General features: G+C 39.3%; 2 protein-coding genes across 12 annotated transcripts in view; both read left to right on the forward strand.

The window, feature by feature from the left end:
• Positions 1-22,597, forward strand: part of LOC117568110 (uncharacterized) — a 74,685-nt gene that overhangs the window by 1,086 nt on the left and 51,002 nt on the right. For all 11 annotated transcript variants that reach the window (XM_052003449.1, XM_034248501.2, XM_034248505.2 and 8 more), the window contains exon 2: positions 14,338-14,731. The gene's annotated coding sequence lies outside the window, so the exon portion shown is untranslated. The remainder of the gene's footprint in view (positions 1-14,337; positions 14,732-22,597) is intronic.
• LOC117568115 (WD repeat-containing protein 61-like) lies at positions 16,480-19,722 on the forward strand. Its single transcript, XM_052003462.1, has 2 exons — positions 16,480-17,333; positions 19,436-19,722. The coding sequence occupies exons 1-2, from the start codon at positions 16,552-16,554 to the stop codon at positions 19,656-19,658; spliced, it is 1,005 nt and encodes a 334-aa protein (XP_051859422.1). The 5' UTR covers positions 16,480-16,551; the 3' UTR covers positions 19,659-19,722.

A 22,597-nucleotide genomic window follows, 5' to 3' on the forward strand; every position in this document is an offset into this window, starting at 1 on the left:
CACCTGGCCAAAAGTTGATCTGCTGCATTTACAGTTTTTTTTTGTGGACTTGCTTTCTGCTTAACTGGTTTTGCAGTTTCGCCTTGTTCAGAATTTGGTCAATCCCCAACAACAAAAACAGGCAAAGGCTCGCCCTTGTGTGCGAGCAAGAAACCGTTGCTTTAGAGAGTGTGACAGAGAAAAAGAGGGAGTAAGCGAATAAGAACGATAGCGCCAGAGCCAAAGAGTCGCCAACATCATTGCGAAAAAGAAATCAAAACAAGAGTCAAAACAACTTTTTGTGTTGTTGTTTTGTGCTTTATCTGCAGTCGCTATCGCTGCTGCTACGACGGCAGCGGCGGCTGCTGCTCTTGTTGTTGTCTTAGGTTCTTGCGCATTTTGCTTTTCGATTGTGATTTGTTATCGTTTCGTTTGCATTCGCGTCATTTATCGTAGTTCGCCGTTAATTGTTTTGCAATGGCCGCGATTTATGCAAATATGCAAAAGACTCCAATTGCAATTGCAATTTGCATGTTTCCGCAATACACAATACAAATGCGTGTGTTTGTGTGTAGTTAATTTGTATAAACTTGCTGTTTGTTCTTTACTTACACTCACAAGTATCATGCATGCATGCGTGTGTGTGTAAGCATGTAAATATGTACATGTGTGTGTGTGTGTACTTCAGTTACACCCTTCTTCGTCGCGTGCGACTGCATCGAGTTCTTCTTCTTTGTTTATTTTTAGTGCGGAATTCTGGTTACAAACCATATTTAATTTCAGTTCCCCCCAACTATCCCACTACCGCGTTCTCCTTCGCTGTTGTGTTGTCTTCTTTGTCTTGCAGAAACAGTTGCTTGCGCTTGACAGCGACGCCGACGTCGACGTCGACAGCGGCTGGTGTGCTGCGTTTTTATTGTTGGCATTCTCATTCTGGGGATTTGTTTCCTTCTGTGCGAGGGACTCGAGGGCTGTTTGTCTATTGTATTTTGTTGATTATTGTTTATTTTTAGTTTTTCATCTTTAGAGGCTGCACATTAAAAATGTTTCCATTTCGTTCGCGTGCTTCCTCTTCTTCGCTTAATTTGTCGCGCGACTTTAAAACCCATAAAATTGTAATTAAACACAAAAAAGAAATGTAAAACTTTCGCCTACGCGAGTCCGTCATTAATTAGTAGCAAAAGCGCAAACCGAAATTATAAGCAAATTATTCTTAATTAATGCCAGCCCCCCTAAAATTAGATAAACAAATATGTAAATATTGTTTTTTTTTTTGTTTTATGAAAATTGTCTATGCATAAAATGACAAATTAACATTTAATGTGATAATTTCCATGCAAATGTTTATTTTATGTAAATTTTGTTCGTATTTTATTTGTTTTTTAACGTTTACGTTTTTTTTTTAAGTTTTGCTTGAAATTTATTGTTTCAATTCGAAAAGTTTCGTCTGGCATCCAAATTTGGCACACGAAAAAACAGTTTTTGCAATTTTGCTTCATTTACTGCAGAAAATGCGGTTCAGCTATTTTGAGGGGGTCGTTGTACGAGAGGAAGGGGAGGAGGGGCTGAAGTTGTTGCCCACGCGCAGCTGGGCAAAATCAAGTCTCAATATCGGATCGGTATAAAGCGCTCAGCTGGCAACTTCATTGGCCTCTTGATATGGTGCAAGTTTAGCACACGACGTTGCTGATCTTTGAATGGAACAATAAACAACAGCAACAACAACAACAGCAACAACAATAATATTAACAACTGGCAACAGTTGCCGTTTGGGGTCGTCGCCAAATGTTGCTGATTTTTTATGGTCTATGTCTATTTTGATGATGGTTGCCGACGTCGCCTGTTGCCATATGTGGCACTCCGGCTTACACTGAGCCAAATTGCGGCCTCGTTTTTGTGCGCTTGTGCGCTTGATCAATGATCAATCAGTTTTTATGTCTGTCTCGAGGAAATCGTTGCCCACATTAGCCACCGCCACAGCCACCGCTCTGATTTCTATAAGGTTCAGTGATCTGCAACTTAATTACAAACACAAATTGAATGTTGCGGACAAATGGCTATTACATCATGGGAGTTAACAGATTTACGGCCGCAATTACGGCCAGCAATTAAAATAAAAATTCGTGTAGTGTTTATTTTCGAAATTCGTGAAGTATTTAAATTGTTAATTATTATGGGAATCCATGAAGTGATTAAATTTGTTACATGAAATGTTTTTTTTTTAAGTGTTTTTGTTAGGATAAGTGTTAAAAGTCACATCAGCTTACTGCTTGCTCAAATTTTAAGATATACATAACTATTATTAATAGAAATCATTCTTTATCATATCTTTATTGATAATATTTCTAAATTCAGTGAGCCAGTAGATTTCTAAGTTTACTGGAAAAGTATATGAATCATTATTCATTTTTGTTTTAAAAAGTGTTTTCAACAGTTTTTAAATATATATTTTCTTATTCGTTATTATAATAGCGAGAAATCATCATAAATCTTTATTAAAATGACAGTTTTACAATAACTTTCATATTTTTGTCATTTCTTCTTGAAAGATTTATATTTTAACTATAATAAAAAGAAGGTAGTTAAATTTCTTAAAATGGTTCAAATATTATATTTCAGTATATTCAAATATAATAAAATATGTGGTTTTCAATAGTTTTCTATTCTCAAAAGTGTTCTGATATTCATTCATAATACCATTTTCAACACTTTTTGGAGATTCAAATGGTTTCAGCTGTTTAATCTTAAAAATTTCCTTCCCCAGTCTGCAGTTTTTCCCCACATTTAAAGTCTCATTGCTATCAATAAGATACGATAGGAAGCATATTTTCAATTGATTCTAAATGTTTGCCAGGCAAACAACTTCAACGCCATAACGAAAGCTTTTAGTTCTTTTTGTTGCTTAAGACATAATCATGGAACAACATTTACTTGGCCACTTGGTGGATTGTGGGTTGGGTTGGGTTGGGTTGGGCCTAGCGTGCCAGCCACTTGGGTTTCCCCTCCCTCACCCATTCCACTCAAAACAACCCTCACCTCGTCTCCCCCAATCCCAGTTGCCTGCAGGCGGCGGCATTTGCATACATATTTGTTTAAACAAAGAGGGAGAACGAGCGCTGAGCAGCTACTTAGGGACGAGTGGCAGCGAGCAGCGAGCGACGAACAACGAGCAGCGAATAGCGAACAGCATGTAACTAGTAAACGTGCAACGAGTGCTTAAAGTGCTTAACCCTTTGTTGCCGGCTATCGTTAAAACAATGCCACATCGTCGCAGTTGTCCAGTTGTCGTTGTCGTTGGCATTGTGTAATTTGCAATTAACTTGCATTCAATTGAATGAAGTAATAGTAAGCAACCACCGCAGAATGAGATGCTGATTCTTTGTTGCATTGCATGACTGCCACGCCTTCCTCCCTCCCTCCCCGAGTGCCAAGAAGACAGACAACAATGCGCCCCATTGCATAATGCCAGCTGTAAAGTTGTTCTCGACAACACCTTGGCCAACTGACAACCGACAACCGACAACCGACAATAGCAATAATATGCAACAAGAGATATCTAAGACGAAGTCGAGATACCCTTGAAAAGCACGAGGGACGCAAGCGATTGTCTTGAATGTGTGCTGAAACTGATGCCGCAACGAAACCATTGAAAACAATTTTCAGTTGTATGAAATTGGCATGAGAATTGCAAATAAATTGTGACGGTTGCTAAGCAGAATTGTTAAATAATGATGGAGAGTAGCTTTTGCTTTCTTTAGTTGAATGTGAGAACAATCTTGAAAACTTTTCTTAAGCTAAATCAATATAAAATATTCTTTCTTTTGTGTAGCTTAAAGTAATACTGATTTATTTAAAAGAAAACCACAATTTTAAAGCAGTTTTAATGTGCTCAATTTAAGCGGTTTTTTGAGGTCTCCAATAAGGTGATTTCTTCACCCTTTTTGAGGACACTTGATTATGACACGCAAACGTTTTGCGTTGTGTGTCTTTCATGTTTGTGGCAGCTTTTCCGCCTAATTAATTGGACTGTCTAGGCTAATTTGGGGCATCTACCGACCTGCTCAGGTCGCTCCCTGTGACCCCAATTGATGTGTATGTGTGTGTGTTAGTGGAACAGGGAAGGGCAGATGACCGCAAATTAGACATAATTTTATTAAATTGGCTGCATTAAATACAGACGGCCTGTCAATTTGAGCCCTATTTCATTGGCTTCATTTGGCAGGGCAAAAAATGAAAATGCATTCATGTGTGAGGAAGGGCAGAGCGGGGTGAGGGTGTAGACAAAGAGGGGAAATATGGGGGCGGATAATGGGGAGATTGGTTTGTGTTAATATTTGAGTCTTTGCCTGGCGGTGCTTTAGGAAGTTGGCAGACAGCTTTTACTTTATTGAATTTGCTATTTTTAAACCCCAACAACTTTTTGACAACTGCACAGCGGAAGAGAGAGAAAGAGAGCGCCCTACGAGAGAGAGTGAAGGGACAGGATGCTGGGGGGTGTGAGAGAGACATTGAGATACGACAGAGACAGAGATGGGTCTCTGTTGGGCTAAAGTTTTTGCTGAAGCGTCGACGCTTACATAATGACAAAAAAATGTTGCCTCTGGCATTCCGCAGCACAAAAGGGAGGCAGGATGGGGCATTTAAGGGAGGCAGAGAGCAGGAGAGAGAGTAAGAAAGAGAGAGAATGAGACACAGAACTCTGCTATACTGTTTTGTTGCTTTGTGTGTTTGCTTTGGCTTTTGCTGTTTTTGTTTTATATCCGTCGCTTGGTTATTCGATTTCCCTGCATTTTTGCCGGCGTTTTCTGTGTGCGTTGTGCTCTGCATCCTTGGGACTTCTTGGTCTGCATTTCTAAGGGTTGATTCCTTGGCTCCTTCTATTTTTTTTTTTTTTTTTTTCGTTTTGCGCAATGCATTTCCACTTAAAGTTTAGTGCAGCTTCTGCAAAGTACAGTAGAGAACACGACGAGAAACGCGAGCGAGAATGCGAGCAAAAACAGAAGCAGCGCAAAGTGTGAAGTGTGAAGTATGTGTGTGCTTAAGGTTGACTCAACTTTGCACTCTAAGCGGCGGCTCCCTCCCGACTCCACTTGCAAGTGCATCTTCGCCCCCTGCTGCTGCTGCTGCTGTCGCCGTTGTCTGGCTTTGTAGTTGTCACGCCTGGTGCCCAGCACCAGCACAAAAGTTGCCCAGACACCGAACGCATCCCCACAGCCACTTTATCTTGACAATGACAGCAGACGTGTTCCCATAAATCAATAATTTGCTGTAGCCTTAGCTCCTCATCTACTTTTGCTGCTGTGATTCTGCACGCAAAAGAAAAAAAAAAGAAGTTAAAAAACTACAGTCAAGTGTGCTCGACTATGAGCTACCCGCTACCCATTTTCAATAAGAGCAAAACAATGCGGTATATACCAAAGTAATATTCCAAAAATATATTAAAATATACCAAAGGCTATAATTGGTATAGTACCACATTAGTGGTACTAAAAAAAGTATTAAAATATACCAAAGGATATACTTGGATTATCAATTCCAAATATACCATAAACTAAACAAGTAAGAAAGTTACAGTCGAGTGTGCTCGACTGTGAGATACCCGCTACCCATTTTTAATAAGGGCAAAATATTGCGGTATTATTTTCAAAATATACCGAAAATACTAAAAAATACTAAAAATATACCAAATGGTATGTTTGGTATATCGATACAGCACACCATTCAAAATATACCATGGACGGCACAATGTACCAGATTGTCGGCCAAAGTAACTAAGAGCCCTAGTAAGTAGGCGTTTTTGCCCATACAAAAGTATTTCTTTAATAACTTCCACAATTTATTTATCTGATCGCAACCAAATTTTCAGGAATCATAACTACTACAGTAATTATAGTATATACCAAAATTCGCAGCTCTAGCTTTAAATTTACGCTTGTTATTCGATTTTTTTGATTTGCGGGGGCGGAAGTGGGGGTGGCAAAAATTTGAAACAAACTTGATCTGCGTGCAAACATAACAAATGCTGTCGAAAAAAAATTATAGCTCTATCTCTTATAGTCTCTGAGATCTAGGTGTTCATACGGACAGACGGACAGACACACAGACGGACAGACGGACAGACGGACATGTCTATATCGTCTCGGCTGTTGACGCTGATCAAGAATATATATACTTTATAGGGTCGGAGATGCCTCCTTCTACCTGTTACATACATTTCCCGCCGGCACAAAGTTATAATACCCTTCTACCCTATGGGTAGCGGGTATAAAAATATGCCAGCAAAGCAATTCTTAAACCAATATAGTATGCGAAAAATATTAAATTATACCAAAGGCTAAAATTGGTATATAGTACCAAAAAATATTAAAATATACCAAAGGATATACTAGGTATATGAATTCCAAATATACCATAAACTACAAAATATCCCAACAAAACAGTGCGGTATTAATTTAAAAATATACCGAAATATCAGTTAAAAATATACCATAAAATACAAAATATGCCAACAAAAAAGTCTGGTCTTATTCTCGGAATATCCCAAAAAAATATACCAAAGACTATACTTGATATATCAATTAAAAATATACCATAAATATACCATGTCAGTAAACAGTACGGTATTATTCCTAGAATATACCAAAGTCTATACTTGGTATATTATTTCAAAATATATAAATATATACATATACCATACAGACAAAAGATATAGCTATCGTCTCGAATATATATACTTTATGAGGTAGGAGATGACTTCTTCTGAATGTTCCATACATTTCCTGCAGGCACAAAGTTATGATACCATTTTACCCTATGGGTAACGGGTATGTAAAAAAGGGCGGACAGTTGCATCCTGAATGCTGTGTGATAGATGTGACAGCATGCAAAGGGCATAATGCTTGTGATAATCCGTGTATGAAAATGCTTTGCTCGAAAGTTGAAAGAGTTTTGACGATTGTCATCTTGAGGCACAAACTAAACACGTCAATTTCAGCTGCACAAGTTCCGAAATCCAATTAAAAATGAGACAAAAGCGTCAACAATTTTAATAGCCACTCGCAGTAAATGACAAAATAAATCAAATCACATTCATCACGAGAGCAAAGTGTTGCCAGCTGACGTTGCCATTAACTAACCGAATGAATATGAATTCATATATGTATGAGTGTATTCGTATAATATTTCTGTGTGTATTTGTTTTCAAATACTAAATGCATTTTGCCTCGAGGCATCAATTGAAGTTTCCTTTTTGACAAAACAAAAGCAGAGCAACAATTGCTGTTGACGATGATGATGATGATGATGATGAACTGAATGTGCTGCTCACGCTTCTATCAATGAGAGATACTTGTCGCTGATTAGGCTAATGACAGGCCAATTAAGGGGAAATTGATTTTAATATATGTGCTAACGATGAGTAATAATAAGTGATAAGATTAGAGCACAACAATTGCCAGCTGTGCAGATTCTAAATCTGAATTGTTGTCGTTGAGGCAGACAGCATGACTATATCACGCCCATGGCAAATGTTGCTATGCCAAGCTGGCAGCAATTTCACTTTAAATGCAGCTTTGACACTGCACTTGACCTCAGAGTTTAACAGAGAAAGAGATGGAGAAAGAGAGGGGGATAGAAAGAGGGAGCTAATCGGCTTGGCTGGGAATCCTTCGCCTTGACACTTTTTGCAAGCAAATCCAAGTGTAAATATGAAAGGAAATTGTGCAATCGAGTTATGGCATTGAATGCGAAGGCAAACCTTAGAAGTTGCAGTCGAAGGAAACTTCTGTAAACAGATATGCAAAAGGGATTTGTCAAAGCCCACGAAGAGGTGGGCAAAAGTGTTTTTCTCTGTGAAAATTGAGCTGTGCACAAAATATGCAATTGCCATGACTCAAAAGCAAAGCAAATACCAGTTAGTATCTTATAGATAGCTCAACTATCTTTAGACATGCCAAGTCACGAGTTAATAACAAAAAACTAAGACTAAACGCTTGGCTTATCTAAGCAAGAATTAAGTTTTATCATCGCTCCCCCAAAATGTGCAAGACATCTCTTTAAATACCTTTCCGCGTGCATTTTACAACGTGCTTATTACAACTGCGTTTTGATGAAATAATACTTTAAAGCTGCTAAGATCACAAAGCAATTTGTCACATTTAACAAGAAGATTTGTGCAAGAATTTCAGTGTTGTCTGATAACTATAAATAATTATTTGTTGTTATTGTTAATTGTTGCTGATACGCTTTAATGTGTGTTTTATTATTGCTGACTTTTTCTGTCATTGTCACGCTCTCACTTCACACTCGTTGCTTGATGAGTATTTGGCCAGCTTTTCGCTTTCGTTTGCCCACTGTGCCCAAAAACCAAAAACAAATAAAAAGAGGCATCGACTACAGGGTCAGCGCATCAGTGTCTGTTGTTGTCATTTGTCATGGAATGGGTCTGGGTGTCGACTCAGATGAGAGAAGAGGGGGGCAAAACGTAGGGGGCTCGACGTAGAGTGCGCGACTTTTTTTTTTTTGGTCATGCGGCATAAATAATTCTTTTTCTCTCTCTCTCTGCGTTTCCCCCTTTTGTGGTTGCTGTAGTTTAATTTAATTTTTCGTATTATATTTTTTTTTTTTTTGATTTTGTATAATTTGTCATGCGCTGAACTTTCGTTCCAGCACTTAAAAGATGCGAACCAAAAGAAAGAAAAGAGAAATAAAAACAAAACACTTGTATCAACTACTTGTTGTTGTTTTTGGGTCGCAAATTGAAGGTTTATATAAAAATGAAAATAAAAACAGGCGCAATAAACTTGTAATCCTTGAAACTTGATTTGCTCGGCTGACAGAGTTTTCTCTTCCATTCTTTGGCCTTGAATACTGTGGTGTATTCTCTAGATGCACTTGATGTTCCTTGCCATAATCTCGTTAGTCTATCAATGCTCGGTTTCTAATGAAATCCGTCTAAGGCCATGGCCATGTGTGTCTTTTGCCTCTTGCATCCGCATTTTAAGTTGGCTTATACACTTTGCCAAGATCTGCGCCTCGATTGACTTGTCTATGCCTCTCAGCTGTGCCTGTCTAAAATCCCCTTGTGGCTTGGCCGCTTGTCAGTTTCGCAGTCAGGCGAGTGATTCTCAAGCGAAGGCAGTGACGATGAGAAGGCAGCGGGAGGAAACCCTATTAGTGTCAAGTTCATTGCCACAATACGTCAACAAGCAGAGTTGTGATAGCGAAGGGGGAAGGTGGAGTTGAGTTGTGGAAAGAGTGCAGAAAAGTGCGAAGAAGACGCGTTAACTTATCGTTCTTGACCAAGACAATTTATTGGGCAAAATTGCAGAAAAATTGCAAATAATAACTGCGAGCAGTCGTAACATTCCATTAACTGGACAAGTTATATGCATTTGTGCACTGTTCACTAGAGATGGGAGTATAAAAAACTCGTGACACGATTTTACTTCAGTTCTAAAAATGCAGCTTAAGAAAAAGCTTACTTTCAAATACTTAAGATAATAAAAATAAAATACTTAAACTAAAATTTTAAATAGTACAGAGCTTTGCATCTCTGAGGTTTTTGTAAATCATATATTTAAAATAGTTCACTCAATTTGATCCAGTTTCTTAGAACTTTAATATTACTTTACACAAACAAAATCTCTTATAATATGTTCGTTACATTCTTTTTCTTTTATTTTTTCAAAATACTTATGTTGAAAACTTCAAATCAGACTGAAATCCAATTTGTAAATATTAAAAGCACTTTCACTATTAAAATGTTCATATTTCTTAATCAAATGCAGTATTTATCATATTTTGAAAATGTAAATAACATGAAATACATAAATTCAAATTAAAATTTCTATTAGTAGAGAGATGGGAATTTATAAAAATGTTTTTTACCAACAAATCTATAATTTTTTTAATCTGTGAAACTAGCAAAGGTCAAATTGATATGTTTTCCATATTTGTAGTATTAATTCTTGTCTACCTATGAAATGTTCATAAATTAAATTCATTAAAGAGCAGTTTACGATAAGCGATAGTCACGACTCACGCGCTCGTCTCTAAGCCAAGACCTGTTTGCATTTTATTTGTGCTCGATTTGTCTACGCAAACTGGTGCATGCCCAAAGCGGATCTGCACAGCAATTGCAACAGTCTGTCTGTCTGTCTGTCCGTCTATATCTCGCCTGTCACTCGATTTGCTCCACCGTACGCATTTTGTGATAAGTGCCGCTGTAGATAAGGAGTTTGTGATTTGTGCGCAGCGCGTGATTCATCAATAAAGATGTTTGCCAAAAAAAAGAAAAATTCCAAAATTCAGTCAAATGTCTAATTTAGTATCTTATCTTGTATTGCGCATACGCCACGTGCTCAATATTAATCAATGTTGTGGCTGTCATTGTGACTCCGGCTGTGGCAAGTGAAAGATGCCGCAGGCCATTAAATAAATTCATTTTGACAGCTTCGAACATGCAATTAAAAGCGACATGCAACATGCTGCGAAGGAAAACACTTTGCCATTTATTTTACGTCCTTTTTTTCGTGTGTCTCTTTTTTGCATCTAACTGGAAATTGGTTAGGTAAGAGAGAGTGAGAGAGAGGGAAAGGGAAAGGGGTTCCAGATGCCGTTGAAGACCTTGGAGCAGCAATTTTCCACGATGACAATAAATTGTGAGCTGGATATTGAAGGCAAACGCGGGGGGCGTCGGACGGAGAAAGAAACGCAATTGTGAAAGTTGTTTGGAGCCTTTTTGCCTGGCCCTGGCTATAAATACTTGAATAGTTTGGCTTCGGTTAAGATGGGGCATATTCATTTTGTCGCAACGTGTGCGTTGAGCACGTTTGTTTGTTTATTATTGTTTTGTTTACTTTCAATTCAATTCAATTATTTTAATTGGTTTGCTTCAGTTACTGCACTTGCAATTGGGAATTCTCAGCGTATGATTATTATTATTGTGTATTTTCTCTCTTTCGCTCTTCGCTCTTCGCTTTTTCGTTTCGTTTCTTCTGTTTACTGTTTGGTATTTACCTGTTTGCAGGTAATTAAAATTGCATTGCTGCCATGCCCAGCATTTAGTGTATCATTTACACGCTACAACGCGCTTGCAATTTATGATATCACGTACATACTTATTTGAGCCACTGTACGTACGCTGGGATGGCAATAAATGTCTAATTTCTGCAGTTGAATGGAACAATTCGTGCAATCGCTGGGGTGTAACCACAGCCCGGGAGAATGAGAGTACAAAATGTGCAGAAATGTTTTGGATTTGTTAATGAGCATGATGAATCATAAATCCTCGGGCTATTGAGTACACTCTAGTGAGTATTATTTGATTGTATGAATGAAAGCATTACGCAATTAGCAAATTTTCAAAATAAAGAAATCAATGAATGAGGAATTTCGTAGGAGATTATGAAATGAATTTAAAAGGAACCAAAGTCAGCTTTTATAATCTTACGCTTAAATACAACGAACAAAATAAGAAAGTGCCACTTCCATAACTTGGCTTTGAATGAGGTGATGAAACTAAGCAAAGTTTTAATTAAATAATAACTAGAATGGCGCGATGAAATGAATTAACGTTGCCCCTTTGCATATGTTAAACTTTATGATGATGAAGTTTATGAATACCACAGAAAAAGGGAGAATGAAGAGAATATATAATTTAAGATTAGCATGAGTTAGTGAAGAGATGAAAAGTGACGATGAACTTTTATCATATTTTAAAGTTTAAGAAAGCTCTTTTGTGATTAGGTAAATTTAAATTTCGTTTGCTGCGAATATTCGTAGAGATATTGAATATAAATAGAGTAAATCCGATTGATTGTTATACCCGCTAATCATACGGTAGAAGGGTATTATAAATTTGTACTCAATAGTATATTTTGAGTGCAATATTATAATGAAATACTATACCAGAAGTAGACTTCAGTATATCTTTGTATTTTTTGGTATATTTTTTGTTTTTACCTTTGTTATTTGTATTATTGTAACTTAGTACTTATAGCATATTTTGAATGCAATAGTACCAGAAATATACTTCGGTATATTTCAGTATTTTTTGGGTATATTATTTGCTGTTACCTTTCTTGTATTATTATAATTTTTTTCTCTATAGTATATTTTGAATGTAATAGTATAATGAATATACCAGAAATATTCTTCGGTAGTATTAGTATTTATTGGTATATTATTTGCTTATATTAAAAGTAGTTAATGGGTATCTCACAATCGCTGAAGCTCGACTGTACCTTTCTTACTTGTTTATAATAAACACATAATCTAATCTATATTAAAAGATAAGGTAAGAAAGTTTTGATTTAAATAATAAACAAAGAAACGCACTCTTTAAACTTTTTAGATGAGAAAGTAAATGCGTAATTTAAATTTTATGTTCTAGACTATTTCTCTGAACTCGATTGGATTCTTTCACTGTGCTCCTTTTGTGCAATAGTTTCTTTACTGCGGATATTAAGCACAGTGAGATACTCGCGATGTAAACTGAATGTGTTACACTTGTGGAAAGTGCTAATAACTGTGGCTTTAAGAATCAAGCTAAAGTAATTACAATCAATCACAGATTTCTCGTCGTCGCCGTCGCTGGCTGCGTGTCAGGCCAATGCTGAGAGCTAAGAGCCGAAAGCATTATCATTAGTGGAGCCAAGTTAATGCCTGGCAATTTTGCTATAAAAGAGATCGCTCGGCCATTCGACTGTGATTCGATTTGAGCCAAAAGCATAATCATAATGAGTGGTTGGCACACAGGCAAAAGACAGGCACAAGCACAAGCACAGGCTCATCATAACGGTTCCGCTGTATGATTATCTTTTTTGATACGAGCTGGAAATGATATCGAGCCATCAGCGTTGTGAAGGGGTAAAGAGCAAAATACGAGTATGCGTTGATTGCCATATGTCATAAGATTGAATCGACAAATGCCATTCGCCATTGCCATTCATTCACAAATACACTCACTCTACACTCACGCATATAATGAGGTGAGTGGATTCAAAGTGGAGTTGTGATTTGTTACGAGATGCTGTTCAAAGCAAGGCCGCTTCTCGTTCGCTGTTTTGGCATTTGGACAAGTTTTCTTTTCTTTTGCATGTTACTCTCCTTATCTGCTTTTGTTTATGTTTTGTTTTTTGACAACTTGGCGAAGGTATGTGCGATGTGTGTAACTCGAGATTGTGTAAACTGAATCTTGTAAATTACATTGAAGGTTTCATGTCATGTTTTAACTCTTCTTCTCTACTGTGTGTGTGTGTGTGTGTGCTTTTTATGGCCCTCTGCAAGGTGTGTGGCTTCGACTCGAAGCTCTCTAGTCGCCTTTTGTAACTTTTCTGTTCTAGTTGTTGGGCAACATCATCAGCAGCAGCAGCGACTGTCTTTTTATGGCATCATCAGGCGCAAAAGTGAGCAAGTTTTTGTCATGACCTTTTATGGTGATTTGTGGTGGTCGCAACAGCTGAACTGAAACTGAAACGAAAGATGAGGCAAAGACCGGACCGGATCATGCTGTAATGTACGAATAAAGTTTTGCCTCCTCATTCTGTGTTGGCCATATTCAGAAGACATTCAGTTGTTAAGCGTTGCCTGATAGAGTGATGATAAACATCTATATGGAACTGTGGGATTAGTTTATCAACATTATGTTGAAGTAAAGGGCCTTAGAGTATATTCATGTATTTCTTCATGTTTCCCACATTTTCCCTTCTCTCTCTCTCATTTAAGTGACCTGCCCCACAGTCATATTGCCAAACGAAATTGTTATGCCACTGCCACATTAATTATAAGACAATTAACGATCTCGCTGAACAATTTATGAGCTCTCGTCTAGGCCCGAAAATCAGTAGCCGGTTTTTATGGATCTCTTCAAAAGCCACAAAATGACATTTGACGTGACAAGTTTGATGTTTGCTTTAGCGTTTATTGTTTCTGTCGTTCGTCTTTGGTTTATTTTGATGGTCCGACTTAAGTTGTGTTTTGTCGTTGTTGCTCTTATGGCTTATTGATAGTCTCGACTGTGCATTAGAGGCGTCAACGCGTTTTGTATAACAATTTGCCAGCACTTTCTCTTCTATGCTGTCAGCTGCGAGCTGCTGTTTGCTGTGTGAATTGCTGTGGCCTGGTCTGATCGTGGCCGAGGCAAACAAATGAAACTAATTGCTTCCGTTTGCCACATTTCACCTTCAATTTCAAGTCGAGAAACTAATTTTGTCTGCCTTTTCTGGCAGTCGGAACCCAGCCCATAAAATGTGGCAATTCTTTTGCGGTTCAATGAACCTCTCAGGCTTGCACATTGCAAGCCAAAAAACAAAAAAACAATACTGAAATTTTTTCTTGTATTTTGTTGTTTTGCAGAAATTTGCATTTTCATCCCAACACAACACACACAGAGAAAATGCTGAGGCCGACGGTTGCTTGATTGGCGGCGGACAGCGACAACAACAACAACTCGAAGAAGACGACACGCTTGAGTTGCAAAAACCAGCAGCTGAGACGAGAGTAGGTGGCAGCAACCAACTCCCCACTCCGATTCCGAGTCAACACCTGGGTCAACTGGGAAAAACAAGCCAAGCTCAACGACAGCGCATTGCAATGGCCAAAGTTACAAGTGGAGTCTGCTTTTAGGCGTTGGCCACACAGCCACACCAGCCAGAAACTAAAGCGCAATTTGATAGCCAAAAACTAACAGAGCACAAACCCAAAGTGCGAAAAGCAAGAGGATAAAACAATAACAACAACAAAAACACAGGTGAGAATGTGCATATTTAACGAGTCTGTTTATGCAGAGCACACCTGGTGCCTTTGGTCACAGTTCATGTTAAAGTTTTATGCCAGTCAAGTGCTGGTCCTCCTCCTAGTTTTGGTCCCAGCCAGCAGTTTGGCAAACTTCCAGATTATCACTTGAAATTCAAATATCCGTCACGTTTTCCGTTTATATAACATCATTTTCAGCTGATTCAAGCACTCGAGATGTTTCCTCAATTTGGTCTTGTATTCAATAGAATATATTACCAAATTTTCACTTGTATTTGTTCGAATATTGTTGATATATAATTGAATATTGATACAGAATTTCAATAGTTGATTTTTCTAGTATTTTCATAGATACAAAATAAGTGATTTTCTAAGACATTACACGTTTTTATATAGTTAAGTCTTCCTTTGGAAATTAAGAATTTAGTTTCTATTCGAAAAAAATGTCTCAACTTTATTACAATTGAATATGTACATCAGAATTAAACTATAGTTGAGAGTTTCTAATTTTCTTGCAAAACTAAATCCAATATTTTTCTTCAACTATCAATGTTGTTCTCTAGTAAGATCTTAAAAATTAAGATTGAGTTTGAAACACATTTAATTGAATAGAGTACAAACGACGTTATTTATGATTCCTGCAAATTTGCTTGCGAAAGAAGAAAGAACTGTTTTTGTATAACAAATAACGACTATCTTAATCGAGTCTTAAGACCCGACAACCTGATATATTTTGTGGTATATTTTGAATTTGGTACTATACCAATATACCAACTATAATCTTCGATATATTTTGGTATATTTTCGGCATTTTAACTTGATATATTTCTAGAATATGGTTGTATTGAAAATGGGTACCAGGTATCTCACAGTCAAGCCTACTCCACTGTATCTTTCTTACTTGCTTTTCTGTTATTTCTATAGAATTAAAACACGTAATTTTCTTCCATAATCAAAGCTAATTGAGTCTTCCTTTAGAAATTTATAATGACTTTGCTACACTTATAAGATTTAGTCTGTTTCCACTTTTGATAAAGGTTCTTAATATATTTTTCATTAACAATTCTAATCTTGAACTACAGAAATTAACTTCCTTAATATTTGCATACCATAATGCAATTTTTCTCAAGCTGCAACTACGATTAAATCTCGAATTGTTAATCAAATTCTGTAAGCTCTTGAAATATGTATTTGTCAAGTTCCTCTACGCTCAACTTTGATTGCATTTCATCTGCAGCTGTCTTCCTAATCCCGAGCTCATATTGATACGTTTGCCAATATATATGTATACATTCAAGTTGATCTGATTGACTTTTATAAGCCTGACAAATGACTGGCAACGAATGCCTAGGAAAGTGGCTCAGGTTAACACATGACTGGCTCATGACTTCAGTCGACTGGCGCCTGCTTGCCACGAGCCTAGAAAGTCATTTGTAACCCCTTTGCACCTCTGTGTTTGGGTTTGTGTTGCCAGCCTGCTGCTGAAGTTGCGCTATTTTTAGCTGACGTTATAGCAGACTTTGGCCAATCCTCTTGGCCAACTTTTGAGATTTTTGTCATTTGTGCCTAGACAGGCAACCTGTCTCCTCCTCCTCCTCCTCCACCTCCTTCTCAGCCCCGAATCCGAGTCAACTTCCACTTGGGCTGGCAGCTGCGATTATGCCCAATTTCCATATTCAACAACGTGGGTGGTTAGTAAACTTCACTTTTGGGGATCTAGGCAGGCCTAAGCAAACTTGTCTTAAAGGCAAAAACACACACAATCAATAAATACGGAAGGAGAGGGAGTTAGTTATTCAATGACAAGGAAAAATTATGGAAATAAACGAAAATTCAAGCGATACAACCTATGATAAGAAATGCTGGTGTTGCGCCTGGGGTCTACTTAAACCGGAGCATAACGAATCCGCTGCCGAAGAAGGCGAAAGATCCCCATCGAATAGAAGGCAAAATGCCAAAGAATTTATTATTACCGGTGGTGTTGAACCGCAAGTGAGAATTGTGCATTTATCGCCCACAGAGGATCATGTGTTCCCCTATGAATACACTTTGCCCTTGCCTGGCATGGGTGTTCATTGTGTGGCCGTCAGTCCGGACAGCAGTTGCATTGCTGCCATCGCTGTAGATGGCAATCTAATGCTGATGGATGTCAACACTGGCGTACGTTTGCCCAGAGTCAGTCACTGTTTGGTCAGCAATTTCTGGTCCACAGCTTTTGGGGCTGAGAGCAATGAGGCTGTCTACGCTGGTTCCGGCAATGGACGTATCTTTAAGTATGACACCGCTATGGGGAAACTGTTGCACAGCTACGATACGGAACGTTGTGAGAATATCCTTGGCTTGGCCATCAGCGGAGATGAAAGTTTGGTGGGTGCCACCGATTATGCTGGTAGATTCTCTTTGATCGATGGTGTCACTGGTCAGATGTTGCGACGTCGCAATTTTAAGCATCCTCTACGTAAATTGGTCTTTCAACCGAATATGAAACGTGCTTTGGCCGCTTGCGATGATAAGACCGTAAAGCTCATTGATTTGCCCAGTGGGATGATGTTCCATGATCTGAAGGGACACGATTCGTCTGTGATGTCTGTGGCCGCCTCGCCGGATGGTCGACTTATTGTAAGTGGTGCCTGCGATGGCACCATCAAGTTGTGGGACACGCGCAACACCAAGAACACGCTGTCATTTCTGTCGGGTAATAACACGAATCTGTGGGACGTGGCCTTCAATAGGCACAGCAACAAGATCGGGTTTGTGGGCGATGGCAAGGGACTGAATGTCTACTATTGCCTCGGTGGCATGGGATTGATGTTAGTGTGAAAGTCGTGTGTTTTTAAAGTTTCGTTACTATTAAATTGTTGTAAGTGTTATGTGCAAAACCGCAAACTGATGTGTGCTTTAAGAGTTATCAACTTAGCCAAGTACGTCAGGCTAATGCTCGGAACTTAATGCGGGGCATCACGAATAGTGATCAGTGCAGGAAATATAACGAGTCCGCAGTTAAGGAAATACTGGAGCATCTCCCCTGTGTATGTTCAGCGTTATCCTGACTCCGATTTTCGTGACGTGTCACCACCCAGGATGTTCCTCCACTGGTCCATACTCCACCCCTCTTAGGGTCACCCAGATATACCTGAACCTAAACCTATGAGCAAACCTGAAGAGAAAGTTTATTGGCAACCCTCGCCAAGGCCTCATTAAACTGCGGGCTGTTTTCTTTTTGGTGTTCGCTACTTCACCCAGTTGCGACGAGAACGAGCAAGGGTATAAAAGGGTAATAACTATGCGGTTGAGTATGTAATGGGGGGATGGTGGCAACTCTGTGCTCATAAAGTATGTATGTATGTTCTTCCGTCCGTCCGTCCGTCCGCATGAATGCCTAAATCTTGCATACTACAAAAGCTAAAGCTTGCAAAGTTGGTGACAAGTTTCCAATGGTAGTTAGGGATAGTAAGTTGTTTTCACGTTTTACGTTCCTACCTTAGCTTTAAAATGGCGTAAATAGCGATTAGATATTTTTATTTAAAATTATGGAATTGAGAATTTAATTTTGTAGATTATAGCAATCCAAGTTAGTACCTATATATAAAGAACTGTCAATCTATCGATCGTTATTCAGTTTATAACATTTCAGTTAACATTTAACTTTTGAGATATTTGTCATTTTTGCCTAGACAGGCAACCTGTCTCCTCCTCCTCCTTCTTAGCCCCGAATCCGAGTCAACTTCCACTTGGGCTGCCAGCTGCGATTATGCCCAATTTGCATATTCAATAACGTGGGTGGTTAGTAAACTTCACTTTTGGGTTAGTAAACTTCACTAGGCAAGCCTAAGCAAACTAGTCTTAAAGGCAAACACATACACAATCAATAAATACAGAAGGAGAGAGAGTTAGTTATTCAATGACAAGGAAAAATTATGGAAATAAACGAAAATTCAAGCGATACAACCTATGATCAGAAATGCTGGTGTTGCGCCTGGGGTCTACTTAAACCGGAGCATAACGAATCCGCTGCCGAAGAAGGCGAAAGATCCCCATCGAATAGAAGGCAAAATGCCAAAGAATTTATTATTACCGGCGGTGTTGAACCGCAAGTGAGAATTGTGCATCTATCGCCCACTGAGGATCATGTGTTCCCCTATGAATACACTTTGCCCTTGCCTGGCATGGGTGTTCATTGTGTGGCCGTCAGTCCGGACAGCAGTTGCATTGCTGCCGTCGCTGTGGATGGCAATCTAATGTTGATGGATGTCAACACTGGCGTACGTTTGCCCAGAGTCAGTCACTGTTTGGTCAGCAATTTCTGGTCCACAGCTTTTGGGGCTGAGAGCAATGAGGCTGTCTTCGCTGGTTCCGGCAATGGACGTATCTTTAAGTATGACACCGCGAAGGGGAAACTGTTGCACAGCTACGACACGGAACGTTGTGAGAATATCCTTGGCTTGGCCATCAGCGGAGATGAACGTTTGTTGGGTGCCACCGATTATGCTGGTAGCTTCTCGTTGATCGATGGTGTCACTGGTCAGTTGTTGCGGCACCGCAACTGTAAACATCCCTTGCGGAAATTGGTCTTTGAACCGAGTATGAAACGTGCTTTGGTCGCCTGCGATGACAAGACCGTAAAGCTTATTGATTTGCCCAGTGGGATGATGTTCTATGATCTGATTGGACACGAGTCGTCTGTGATGTCGGTGGCCGCCTCGCCGGATGGTCGACTTATTGTAAGTGGTTCCTGCGATGGCACCATCAAGTTGTGGGACACTCGCAACACCAAGAACACGCTGTCATTTCTGTCGGGTAATAACACGAATCTGTGGGACGTGGCCTTCAATAGGCACAGCAACAAGATCGGGTTTGTGGGCGATGGCAAGGGACTGAATGTCTACTATTGCCTCGGTGGCATGGGATTGATGTTAGTGTGAAAGACATGTGTTTTTAAAGTTTCGTTATTATTAAATTGTTGTAAGTGTTATGTGCAAAACCGCAAAGCTGTTGTGTGCTTTAAGAGTTATCAAGTTAACCAAGTACGTCAGGCTAATTCTCGGAACTTAATGGAGGGCAACACGAATAGTGGTCAGAGCAGGAAATATAAAGAGTCCGGTGTTAAGGAAACACTAGGGCATCTCCTTTATGTATATCCTGCGATATCCTAACTCCGGCTGAAATACTTTGAATCGCTGTGTCTAAACGATATTCGTGACGTCTCAGAATTACTGACGTTCTATAGTTTATGCACCTAAACCTATGAATAAGTCTAAAGTGAGCATCAAGTTTATTGGCGACCCTCGCCGAGGCCTCATTAAACTGCGGGCTGTTTTCTTTTTGGTGTTCGCTACTTCACGCAGTGGCGATGAGAACGAGCAAGGGTATAAAAGGGTAATAACTATGCGGTTGAGTATGTAATGGGAGGATGGTGGCAACTCTGTGCTCATAAAGTATGCATGTTCTTCCGTCTGTCTGTCCGTCCGTCTGTCCGCATGAATGCCTAAATCTTGCATACTACAAGAGCTAAAGCTCGCAAAGTTGGTGACAAGTTTCCAATGGTAGTTAGGGATAGTAAGTTGTTTTTACGTCTTACCAACTCCTACCTTAGCTTTAAAGCGACGGAAATAGCGAATAGATATTCTCATTTTAAAGTTTTGGGATTGAGAATTTCATTTTGTAGATTATAACAATGCATTTAGTATCTATATATAAAGGCAGACAAACTATCAGTTGCTCTTTAGTTTATAACATTTCATCATGCAATAAGGCTGTGTAAATTTTCAACTTTTATCTTATTAAAGAACTAGTTAGAATTGTATGGGAAGCCTTTATTATAAAGTAAAATAAGAGTTCTTGCATTCAGCCTTTTGGCCGTAACCTCTAGCATTTCCCCAACAATATTTCTTCGTGCAATAAATCTGGGTTTCTCAAATTTTCAAGACTGCAACAATTTTGTTGGTAATCTTCGTCATCTATCATCAGGAGCCTCAAAGTCTAAAGAGTATTCTAGATGTCGCCTATAGCTCTTGCGATGTTATCGCATTCATTAGTCACTATTTGATTCACGAGCGTGTCACGTTGCCACCTCTTGAACTAAAAAACTAGCTGCGCTATCTGGCAATCTTATGGAGAGGGAAGTGGGGGGAGGAATACGCCTTCTGTTGCTTTCGGTTATTTCAATTAGTTTGTCGCATCCTTTGATGCCGCGATAGAACGTTGAATTGAAGATGCTGTCATATATTTATGCGAGTAAACTTGTCAGGTGGCGGCAGGGTTGTCAGGCTATCGGCTGTTGTCTGTTGACTGTAGACTGTGTCTACTGTTAGGCGAGATTAATGACTTCAATTTGCAAGTTGGCCAACCACAAGTTGCCAGTCAGCCAGTCTCCCCACTCGATGCGAAAACAACCCACTCAACGTGAGGCGGCGACACGCGTGCAGAGTTGCCAACTCGTTTTCCCACCGTTTAATTGGCATAATTTGTCTAACAAGAACAACCAAACAACCGGCCAAGCCAAGCGAACAACGACAACAACTTGTTTTGTATTCATTCGCCGTTGTTGCCGTCTGTTGATTGTGTATGTGTGTCTGTGAGTTGTCGTTGTGGTTCTTGTTGTTGTGCCGCGTATCAAAACATCACGACTAGAGTGAATGTTGTTGTGCCGTCGAGTGTTCTCTATTGTTGGTGTTGTTGTTGTGCTGCCTCGGTTCTCGGTTTTGTCTAGCCTACGCGGAAAGGTGCTTCGAGTTGGAGCTGGAGCTGAAAGTGGAGCTGAAGCTGAAGTTGGAGCATTGCATACTTGTTGTCATGCCCAGAAGCCGGTTGTAGTTGCAGTTTCAAATGGAATTAAAACTATCGAACAGCAAGTTTAATGACCGAAATCCAAGGTTTTCGCTAAACCTTTCGCTTATAATTGTTATAGATACTTTGAGCTGCACTTAAATTGTGCAAAATTCTTGAGTTATCAGACTTGCAGCATTCTAATTTTGAACTGCCATGCAATCGAAACGTTTTTCATATTTCTAAATTCTCTAGATTCTTGATTATTTCTTCCTTCATTAGTTATTATTCGTTTGACAATTTAATTGTGATAATTTGGCAATATTTTATGATCGCTAATTAACTTGTTGGCTGCTTACGTGCTTCTCTCACATTTAACCATATTCTTCACACACAGCTAGTTATGTCATCTCATCAAGTCTTGCGCGATTACCATTATTATATCATAATTGCAAAACATTTTTCCTTGGCGCCAGTTACTTTTCCTGGGAACTGCAAGACATTACAGTCAGTCGCCCAAGTTCTGGTTAGTTCAAACGAGGTGCTAGAAGCGAGAAGCTCCGACTGTGAGTTTAACTTTTTAGCTGCCTCACTAATTGCTACCAATCTTTGTGTGGCAAGCGCGGCAGCAGCAACAACACCGCAACCTTCTGTCAATGGCAATCTAATGCTTCAACTAACACAGAGGGGCACCTATTCCCTCCTTCCCCTCCTTCTATCGCACACAATGCGGCACCATCGTTTCATTGTTGACATTGTTTTCTTGTTCACGCTGTGAGTCTCAGCGTTGACGCAATTATAACACATGGCTTTGTAGTTGTTGTTGCTGTCGCTGCTGCTGTTGCTGTTGCTGCTGTCACAAATGTAACGTCCGCGTGCTCACCTGTTGTCCCCCCTCCTCAGCTTCCCCTGTCGCTATGCTCCTCTTGCTAGACACATCCACTATATGCTCTGCATCCCTGACATCGCTGTCGCGTTTAACGAGCACAATTTAACATTTTACCGTCAACAATTAACATTTATGCAAAAATTAGACTTTAGCTGGTGCGAAAAAACTAGTTTGTCATTCTGAGAGCAGCGGAGAGGGCGCCAAATT

Source organism: Drosophila albomicans, chromosome 3 (assembly GCF_009650485.2).
Source record: "Drosophila albomicans strain 15112-1751.03 chromosome 3, ASM965048v2, whole genome shotgun sequence".
Classification (NCBI taxonomy): domain Eukaryota; kingdom Metazoa; phylum Arthropoda; class Insecta; order Diptera; family Drosophilidae; genus Drosophila; species Drosophila albomicans.